Here is an 11221-nt window from a genome sequence, read left to right as displayed (position 1 = left end):
TCCGGGATTGAACCCGCGCACCCCCACTGCCTGTCGACTCTCCGGAGGGAGCAACGCGTTAGACCACACGGCCACAAAACAGCGCGGAGTGATACACCTCTCCATTTTTTTCTACGGACTACTTCCGTAGCCTTCACAGCGTTGCACATGATGTATGAAACGGGAGTATAGAACCGACCCTTGCGGAACGCCGGATTGAACTGGGGCCGAGGGTGAGTTCACTTCATTGGAGGTTACAAACTGAACTTTTACTTTTCTCCACCCCATTCTTCCAGTTATTGTAGCCGTAGCTACACTACGCCAGCCGCTTCACGAGGTCAGTTTGTGCTGCGCTTAGCCGTGGCACCACCAATCCGCCAGCTGTGCGCATGCACGGAGTGACGTCACAGCCCATAGCTGGCGTGCGCGCCTCGCCGCTGTGCCGACGGCGGAACAGTCGCCGGCCGCCTCGTCAGTTGTGCGCATGCGCAGAGTGACGTCAGAGCATGCAGCTGGTGTGCGCGCCGCGCGCCTACATTACGCTAGCATTTCGAGCCTTCAGCGTGACATTCTAGTTCACTGTAGCGTGGTGTGTTGTGTTGCGGTGCGTCGCGTCTGTTTTTCGTGCCTCGTGGAGTCATGGACTACGACATCGCCGAATCCACTTTTATGGAATTTTCTGAGTCGTCAGACAGCGAAGATGAGGAAGCCGACGTGGTGCTTTCTTTTGCAGCAACACAGTTCGGACAGACCGCAACAGAATCTCCAACTACTACGAAAGCGTAGTAGCTAGGTATTTCAGCTTCGAATTCAAGAGGCTGTTCAGGCTGTCGCGAGAAACGGGAAAAACTTCCTTCAGTTGGCCATTGATGTTAACAAAAAAAAACATCGGCTGCGCTCGTCGTCTGCTTACGCCGTCAAACACGTGCACAACCTTTCCCTCTCATGATCCGGATCAGCAGTAACAACCGGCCCTAAGTAGACATATTCCCTTACTACTTCCAGCAGCTCGCTACCAACTGCAAACTGCTGTTCCCTTGCTAAACTACTGAACATTTTATATTTAAACAGCGCAAGGACACAGGACGAGAACGGAGAGAAGACACACACGGCGCTGAACTAGCAACTGCGTTTATTGGAAAAACACGCTGTTTTTCAAGGCAGGGCGTCAAGAGAGCGCGCGCATACGCTTTGTCAAAAATACACTTGTCGGGTAATAAAATGTCTCGTAATTGCACGTGTGATTACCGGTGCTAAACACTGTTTAGCAACTGCATTTCCTTAGAGGACAATGCTACTGAAGGCTGGCTGACACATCTGTTTCCTTTTCTCAAGATATGAAATGCCTCTGCTACTTCCCTCGTGCTACTATCATTATGTATGAACAAGACTTCGGTGTCAACGACAAACGGGGTGCACTTACACTCGAGACAATGCTTGGCCAAGTTTGTTGAACACTTTCCCAAAAAATTTTGGTGCTCCAAAAGCCGTACATTAATGCAACGACCTGTCTGGCCAATATAAGTACGGCCACAGGACAGAGGAATCTGGTAGACCGCAGCAACCTTACACGAGGCGAACTCGATTGCATGGTTAATTTTACACCCTGTTTTCTTTCCCATTCCATCTTTCTTCCTTTGAACAGCTGCCCCCACCTTGCCTACCTTATTAGGAGCCGAGAACACAACGTTGACACCATACTTGGCCCCCACTTTCTTAAACCTGTGCGAAAGGGAATGTACGTACGGCATTACAGCTATATTCTTTGTTCTATCGTCCACACTGAAGCGCTGCTCAGAGTCACGTTCGGGATTTTCAATTTTTTCAGGATCTTTTCCGCACACGACACAGGAACTGAGTCCGGGAAACCGGCCTGCTTACAGCGGTGTACCTGGGCGCAAAGGCTATAGTCTTCATTTTGTGAGAACAGGATTTCTTTAACGCCATACTCATGCACCCAGTTACTATCTCATTTTTTACTAGTTTGGAGTGGCAAGACCTATAGTTCAACAGGGGCTTCTCGCTCCGAGGGGAGTATTGCCAGCACACGTGATCTTTTTCAAAGACCAGCAGTAAGTCCAAAAATTGTAGTGTGTTATGCTGAGGAATTTCATGCGTAAATTTCAGCCCGAACCCGTTCTTTACAAAACAATCAAAAACACTTGACGCGGTTTCTGCCTGAGGGGACTCCACAACCACAAGGTAATCATCAACATACCTAAAAATGCGTATGAAACCACCTGCCAATTCATTCGCCACTTCCTTGTCGACATGACTAAGGAAAATGCTGCTGAGCACGGGGGCTACTTTTCATCCTATACACACGCCAGACTTTTGCAAGACTGTTTGGTTTTCCCAAGTGACGTACGTATTCTTGAGATAGAAGGTGAGGAGTTCCAGAAAGGATGCGGTAGAAATTCCGCATCTACCTTGAAAAGCATGCTCGTCATTTTGGTCTTCAATGGATTGCTGTACATATTGCAGGAGAGGCACATGCGGTAGGGAAAAGAACAGATCTTCCACATCTATGCTAAAACCAGAACAGTCTCCAGGGTTGTCAATGAGTAGAAAGTTGACAATTTCCTCGGAGTTGGGAACCAGGAACGGCCGGGTCATTCACATGCAGTGTTGAAAGATGTCTGTTCAGGTACGTGGAAACCACCAACTGCCAAGAGCGGTGCTCTGAAACTATTGCCCTGAACGGAATCTCCGGCTTATGCGTCTTGGCCGCGAAGATTTCCAGAACCCCTAGCTCAGCATCTTTCACCTTCTTTGCTAGCGCTTCTAAATTAAGTTTAAGCAGCAGAGCCTCTGCCTTCTGCTTACAACGTGCTGGTTTTACCTTGGCGGTCCTGAAATTCTTCATCACTCTATGGCGGGCTTTCTCGGCATAAAGGTCTTCCGATAAGACAACAAAAAACCCTTCTTTGTCCGACTGCACCGCTCGAAGCTGCCTATCTGACAGATAGTTTACCAAGGAACGAAATCGGTTACTCTGTCCTTTAGTAGTCTCACAATGACCTACAACATCTACGCACTCAGAAACACATTTTGAGCGGTCATCTACTGCTGCCCTAGACGATACACTGCGAGCAAAACCAAGCTTTTCAACAGTCTTCATACCGGTTTCCAAACAAAACTTTGGTCCTAGGCGTAGGGTCTTCTCCTGGTGAGGATCCACGGTGATGTCCCCAAGCACCAAAAGTTTACCTTCAGCTTGCTGCCGCTTGGCTGCTTTTGGAAACGAAGAGCGCACAATTTTCCACAGGAATTCCGTGAGCTGTTCTCTAGTCTCGCGCCACTCGCGGAAGAGGCGTTGTTTCCGGCGTAAATCCTCGCAGCAGCACCTTGTCCGAAGCATGTCCTTGAAAAACCTCGACTGTCGCCAATATTTACTCTGGATAATCTTGCACATTCTCCTGGTATGCCCACAGATGGTCTCAGCATTCCACACAAGGCTTGCAGATCCGCAGGGCAGTTTCCATGACGGAGATGGTAGGTGTATTGGCTGCGCGCCTACTGATAACAACGCGCGCTACTGGAACACGCCCCTTTGATAAGGGCTTATATACCGCGGCACCGAGCGCTGTCGCGGGCACTTCTTCCTAGCTTGTCATTGACGTCGGCCCAGCTCTGCTGGCGCTCGCCAGTAACTTTGTTAGATGGAATAAATAAATTCCGTCGACGCACTTTGCTGCAGCTTCGTGGTTCTTGCTTGCGCGGAAGAACACCACATAATGGCGACGAGGATCAACGCATCTACAGCGGGAACCTGGAGCTAAGTTGGTATTGTTTTCCTCACTTCGGAACTGAGACTACTGTGAAATGGCCTTGCAGCTGGGACAAATGGAGCCTTTCGACGACTCGACCAGTGACTGGACGTCGTACGACGAGCGACTTTCCTCGTACCTGAGGGCGAACAAGGTTCCAGCCGACCTTCAAGTCGACGTTTTCGTGAGTCTCATCGGTCCGAAAACCTACCAACATTTAAAGTCCTTGACTGCTCCCGATACGCCTACTTCGAAGTCGCTAAGCGCGTTAAGAGAAGTTTTGAGCACACATCTGTCTCCAAAGCACACATCTGTCTCCGTAATTGCCGAAAGAGCGAAGTTTTATCGAGCAACGCAGCGTGAAACGCAAACGATAACCCAGTTTGTAGAAATACCCATGCTGGCTCAAACCTGCGACTTCGGTTCTTTTCTCGACGATGCGCTTCGTGACAAGTTTGTTTGTGGCATGCGGCGAATTGACAGTCAAAGACAGCTGTTCGTCGAAGACAAGCATTTAACGTTTCAGAAGGCAGTTGACCGCGCATTGGCCTCGGAAGCCGCAATGAACAATGCAGCGACAGCTCATGACTTATCAGACAGTGCTGAACAAGTTTACCGAATGCATGGTGGAAAAGATAAGAACAGTCGCGAAAAGCCCCCTTCATGCTATCGTTGTGGTTCTGTCAAGCATGACGCGCCAGCATGTCCGCACTTAAGAGCTACTTGCTTCGAATGTAACCGCCGAGGACACATACGCAAGATGTGCAAAAGGACAGAATCGAAAGGACGGAAGCAGTGCATGCGCGCTCTTGAGTGCAACGCCCAGCCCGACCTAACAGAGCTGAACAGTGTCGGCATGTCTCGGACACCACCCATAATGGTAGAAGTTAATGTGGAAGGAACTACCTTACTAATGGAGCTTGACACTGGAGCAGCAGTATCGGTCATGTCGCATCGTCAGGCCAAAGTGTACTTTCCCGGTATACGTTTGCAGCGAACAAAGATGCAACTGAAGACGTACACAGGGGAAACTGTGAAACCTGTTGGCGTAATAGATGTGCTCGTACGCTACAACTACCAAGAGGCTTTACTGCCGCTGTACATTCTACCGCAAAACGGGACACCACTTTTAGGTCGCAACTGGCTACAGCATATCAGGCTGGATTGGGCAGGCTTCCAACGCCTTTGCAAGGTGTCCTCAGGCAGTCCGCCGGCAGCGTTAGAAACTATGCTACGAAAAAACGAAGACCTGTTCAAGGACGAGCTAGGAACCATACAGGGAGAGCAGGCAAGCCTCCGGTTCAAGGATGGCCAAGTGCCCCGTTTTCTGAAGGCACGGAGTGTACCTTTCGCTCTTGTAGAAGGGGTAGAGGCTGAACTACAAAAGCTCGAGAAGTTGAGAATCATTTCTCGCGTCGCCAGTAGCAAGTACGCTACGCCAATAGACCGATTTCACAAGGAGTTGCGCTACGCCACCGCTGCCGCGATGCATTCTGGTAGTTGTGGTACTTCCGGTCGGATTTCGTGCTGTTTGCACGCCACTAGTGCAGTTCTGCGCGGCATACCATCAAATACGTCGTGTTCGCGGATATTTCACGATGGTTGGATACACTTGTAGTGTTCCGGGTTGCTACAATAACAGCAGCAAGCACAAAGGCCTTGAATTTTACGTTTTTCCCAAGGAAAAGAAGCTACGAGAGTAATGGATCGCTAAGATCAACAGAGCTGGACAAACTGGCAGGTAAGTTATATGAACGGTGCTCTTAGCGTTTTGTGCGATAGATTACGCGGTCGTATGTGCACATTTGCAAGAGATGCGTTTGTGTGTCAAGGAGGCTGTATGAGCGATGTAGTCCGTGCGTAACAGACTAGCTGCTCAGTAGAGACGCCGCCGGCACCCATTCCGCTTCGCAGCGGTGTCGTTTCCGAGGCTCGCAGGTTGAGTCATTATTGGCCAACGCATATTATTAGTGCGTAAGCACAAATCCGATGGGTACCGACCCCGAGCAAAATCGTCCGTTGTCTGCTGCGCTGTCTGCTCGCAGCTGGCCTAGCGCGAGCGCTCCGTCCCGCGGCACTGCCCGCAAATCGTCGTCTGCTACGTAGAACAGATCAATGAACAGGTCCGTGCTTTCGCACTTATTCGAATGTAGTAAGCATTCTCTTGCTGTTCTTCTGCTTTTAAGCCCTTCCTCAGTCCCCAGTGGTGCGCGGGTGCTCTCTTGCAAGTGGCCTTAGGGCTGTTGTTTCCTTTCAGTTCAGTGTTGCGCAGGCAGCCGACAGATGTTATGTCTCAAACGTTGTCACGTTTTCATGCTCAGTGGATTCACAGTAGTGCGCTGCTAACTGGGCTGGTGTTTTTAATCATGTGTTCCTTCAAACAACAATAATTGGATGCATTCCTATATTGCTTGTTTTATATATTCAAGAGAAAACCTACCGCCGCGGTGGTTCAGTGGTGCTTGCGTTCGGCTGCTGATCGCAAGGTCGCGGGGTCTGTCGTGACCGCAACTGCTGTTTTTCGCTGAAAGCGATATACCTACAAACGCTCGATAAACAACTGAAGGTGGTCCAAATCAATCTGGAGGTCTCCACTAGGTTAAGCGTCCCTCGTAGCTGATGTGCATCTTCGGTGCAGGAAACTCCAAATTAAAGATAAAGGACCTACTTACTGCATGAATGCCACGACTGGTATTGTTTAAAATGTTCATAGTAAGCACATCAAACGGCTTGTGACTACATGGTCATTCTGTTTACAGATTTTCGCGGTTTGTTCCGACATCAGGCCACAGAGTCTGTGGGGCCCACTTTGAAGGAGGAAAAAAGACCTATATGATTCGAGTGCCCACAGTCTTTCCCCTAAAGCCACAAAAGGTGATGAATAGACGTCCGCTGATGCGAATAAAGGTATAATAGCCAGCTACAAGCCGAGCATTTGATGTCTGCATCTGTTTATTGCACAGGGTTTTGCTAGTTTCAAGTTAATACACTTAAATGTATAGGATTGGGTTCGAAGTAGTCACAGCATGAGCCTGTAATGTTCTAAGTACTGCTGCAGAATCTTTGTGTAGCTCTCTTAGACATTTTCTTGACAGTAGTTATTATTTTATAAACAGCAGTGTCAGGTAATCTTGCCTTCGACATTCGTGATATGCAGTACACATGATTGTGGTTTAGTTCTACTCATTTTGTGCTATTTTTTACTATTTGACTTTCTTAACCTGCTTGCTTGTTCTTTTACTGCTACCCTATTTCCCAAATAAATATTATTTCCCTCCTTGCTTCAATCAGCCCACTCAGAACACTTCTGCAGTACAAGTGGAGCAGCCTGCTGCTACAGATGAGGCTGGCCACTCTGCCGTCGATGGCACAACTTCACATGCTGCAAGTGGAGATCACAGCTACGGCTTCCGGCAAGAAAACGACCAAAGTGCCCTTGTCAAGATTGCTGAACAAAAGAACATAATATCACTGCTTCAAAATGAAGTGGCCAGTTTAAAAGACGAGGTTGAGGCAATTAAGAAAGAGCTAGCAAAGGCGCAGAAAGAACAAGCTGAAGCAACAAAAATGTACCGTCGATTGCAGCAAAAGAACAGGTTACTGAAGCTTGACTTATCGGTGTTGTACAATCAAGTTAAACACATGAAAGCTAAAGCCAAAAAAAGTGAATTTACTTGCGAAGCCCTGATTCAAGACCCCAAAATGCTGAGTTACTACACAGCCTTCACATCAAGTGAACGGCTCGATGCCTTTTGGTTTTTCATAGAGCCGGAAGTCAAGAAACTACGCTTCTGGCAAATGTCTAATGCAGAAGGTGAGAACAGGAGGTTTCTTTTGCCTTTGAAGACCCAGCTGATCCTTGTGCTAATGTGTCTGCGGCTGGGCCTTGATGGCACTGACCTAGCCTACAGGTAAGCAGTGCACTTGTGGCCTCTGGCGCCATGTTTACTGCCCCTATGTATAACAAATAAAACCCGAGCTAAATGTTACTGCTGAAAAGAATTCTTTCTGTAGTAAAGCAGAGGGAAAGAAGGAAATATGGGAAGATTGTTTATGATGTTGGATAATAGCGAACTTAAGAAGCTAGTTTGCGGTAAGAAGCTACACTCGGTTTGCGCGCAGTTGTCTTGCGCGTGTATTTTTCATTTCATTAGTGTTATTTTATTTCTGGAGCGTGGTTGTCTTCCTTCACTGCATGTTTTTTTTTTCTCTTTTATTAGTTGTGTGATTATATTTCTGTTATTACGTGTATCTTTCGGCCAAATGAGCAGACGTTATTGTGTTTCCCCCCCTGCAATAATGCCCTTGGGCGCTGCAGGTATCTGTAATAAATAAATAAATAAAAGTACTGCTAAAAATTAATGGGTGCCATTTTCAGCCAGATGCAAAGTTGTTTTGTGATTGTGCATGTTTGGCTGGAGAATGAATAAAAATGATTGGAAGCGCATTTCTTTTAAGCTTATGTGCTGCCATATTACAATAAAACATCTTGTGGTAATCTCTTCTTGAAAACATTCTCAGAAAAATGAAATATTTTAATAGGTTTGGAGTGTCAGTGACTACGGTGTCACGGATATGGATCACCTGGCTGGATTTCTTGAACAACAGGTTGTGTCAGGTATGAAGAAACTGCAAAAAATTTCTAGCAGATGCTCAAATGTATTAACCAAAATGCTAAAATGATCCTTTGGGACTTTTTATGCAGGTGCCGACATGGATGCCACCCTCCGTTTGTGACATGTACCGGCCTGAAGTGTTCACTGAAAAGGGATACAGCACAGTTGACGGCATCATGGACTGCACGGAGATATTTATAGAGACCCCTTCATCCTTCAGGGTTCAGAGCGAAATATACTCGCTCTACAAAAAGTACAACACTGCCAAAGGCCTAATAGTGTGCAGCCCCAATGGGTTTGTCATGTTTGCTTCAGATCTTGCACCTGGGAGGCTCTCAGATAAGGCATCGACAGAGTCATGTGGCGTTCTTGACATGTTTTCATCTGGGCGCAGTGTGATGGCCGACAGGGGATTTACAATAGCTGATTAGTGCAAGCAGCGCTCGCTACACTTGAACATCCCCCCCCCTTCATGAATGGGCGTCCACAACTGTCGGAAGAAGATGAAGCAGAGACAAGACGCATAGCAAGCCTTCGCATACATGTGGAAAGAGTAATTGGAAGGGTGAAAAACTTCCGAATCCTGACGCAAGTTTTTCCCAACAGCATGGCAGATCAACTCAACAAGGTTTGGCATGTGTGTGCGCGTCTAACAAACTTTGTTGATCAGCCCTTACTCTAACTACTATACAGTAACGAACTGTTATTGTGAGCCGAAGTAACTCCTACCAGCATATGCCCAACTGCATGCTGGTGCCACCTGACTAACCACTCCTATTTTCGAGAACAGCTCACCACTTACTTTTGCTCACAATAGTGCTGTGCATCCCATTTAATGATGGTGACACCACCTGCATGAGTCGTTAGCCGTACTCCATTAACGAGACCACTATTAATATGAACACTTTTTCTGCGGATCACACTATTTCATATTTATGCCTTGTCCGTATGAAAAGTTCTCCAAACAGTGGGCAGAGTGAAAATGCGCAATGCTTATATCCATGTATATTTGTTGTGTTAGTATAGATAGCGACAAGAACAAAATCATGCCTGCCCCGATCAGAGGTTCCTGTACATTGACTACAGACACCAGTGAAAGGCAGTCCTAAAGTGCTGATCCCTTTGTTACAGCCCTTTTTTTTCTTGTTGCCTGCTTGGCATTGCCAAGCGGCCTTACTATTTGCCATATTCAATGAATTAGTAGCCTGAAAGCTGCTTTCAGGCTACTGGATACAGATGTGTGCTAGTAGTTCAAGGGGCATGAACTGATGTAATAGCAGATACCTCATCATGTTTTGAGGCGTGATAACACGTTTCTTGGACGATCACTAATTTCAAACTGCACCGCATTATTTAAAAAATAATGGTACCCAGGGTAATGCACTCGAAGCTCCCAAACTTTTGTCCGATTTCCTCTTCACTGCAGTGTACTGAAGGTGGCCTTAATCAGTCCTGAATGTTTTCTTTTTTATTGATTCTTTATGCATGGCTTAATTTATGGACAGTTTTGATCAGATCGAAAGTGCTCATATTAACAAGGTATGACTGTGCTACTTAAAATTATATTTCTTTTAAACAGTTATCAATTTTGCCTTCAGTCTTTGCTAAAGTAAGTAACATTAAGTGGTGCAAGTACCTCGAGAGTACAGGAAACAAGTCAGTAGCCATTCCGCATGCAGTTGCCTGAATTTTTTACATGGCGGTTATTGTAGGTAATTGTAAAGCTCTCAGCATGTGGCATGAAAGCCTGATCACTGCGTTTTTTTATCGGGACCAGCTTTCTCAGGCACATGTTCATGTTTAATGTGATGAGAACATTGCCTACTTCCTTGCTATTGAATATTATTGCCATGAGAGATTAACACTGAAAGTGGGATTATTGAGTATGTGGTGTATACTGCTGTAAAGCAGGTGCTAACCCATTCTTTTAACTGTTTGTTGCTATCAAGTTCCTGTTTAGACACGCAGAGGGCTGTTCAACAACCATCTGTTATTCCTATGGAGCATACATGCATACGATTAATAACCTTTGCTCTCTACTGTTTTACAGAGTGCCCTAGAAGTGCATTTTAAATGCTTTTTGTCATATATGCTGAGTTGCATGCCAGTTGTTTAGGTCGGCTCTTGTTTTCCAGGATGCTTTGTCGCAGTGTACCTCAACTGCTGATATTTTCCTTTTTCTGCTTTTGTAGCCTACTTTTGTTGTGTCCACAAGAGTCACTTCGATTGCACTGTTCTCACAGTCTATGGGCCACTTCCTGGAAGAAAGCTCTTCGCAGTTTTTCAGGAGATTTTGTAGTTGAATGCTCACTACTCTAGGAACCACAGCACAAGGAACTTAATTCACAAATGGACCATCTTGTCTGACTGTTGTCTACTGACACAATGCACATATGCTTTGAAAACAAAGCACTGGAGACACAGTGCACGGGCAGTACCCAACTGCATTATACATGCAGTTTTATTTTATAACACTTCAAAACAGACAATACTCGTGTGAGTTTTTTTAGGTATATGTAATAGAACTCTGAATAAGACAAAAAAATAGTAAAATTTACATAAATACAGCCACAAACTTAACATTTTTCCAGTGATACAAATTGTTTCATGCATCTCACAGTAGTTTCTCTATTTGTACGTATCACCATGCATTGCACAAATAAATTTGCATAAAAAATTATGTATCTTACGTACTAATCACAACTGCTTCTTGGTATTCTTATGCATGCTTATTACAGATTTGTACTGAAAATACCGTTCCCTGAGAACCAACAGTTCTTGAGTGACTTTGAACAATAAAATTCATTGCTCTTTATACACCTGTTAATCACAGATATGCATTGAAAAACGAAATGC

General features: G+C 46.0%; 1 protein-coding gene across 1 annotated transcript; it reads left to right on the top strand.

The window, feature by feature from the left end:
- Positions 1-3381: 3381 nt before the first annotated feature.
- Positions 3382-10926, top strand: LOC149326017 (uncharacterized). Its single transcript, XM_089564102.1, has 5 exons — positions 3382-5490; positions 6509-6656; positions 7041-7660; positions 8292-8367; positions 8455-10926. The coding sequence occupies exons 2-5, from the start codon at positions 6582-6584 to the stop codon at positions 8794-8796; spliced, it is 1113 nt and encodes a 370-aa protein (XP_089420228.1). The 5' UTR covers positions 3382-5490; positions 6509-6581; the 3' UTR covers positions 8797-10926.
- The last annotated feature ends 295 nt before the right edge of the window (positions 10927-11221 follow it).

The sequence above is a fragment of the Amblyomma mixtum genome, chromosome 10, assembly GCF_055824585.1.
Source record: "Amblyomma mixtum isolate Tamu chromosome 10, ASM5582458v1, whole genome shotgun sequence".
Classification (NCBI taxonomy): domain Eukaryota; kingdom Metazoa; phylum Arthropoda; class Arachnida; order Ixodida; family Ixodidae; genus Amblyomma; species Amblyomma mixtum.
Note: the sequence above shows the minus strand (reverse complement) of the source record. Positions and strands in the feature narration are given on the sequence as shown.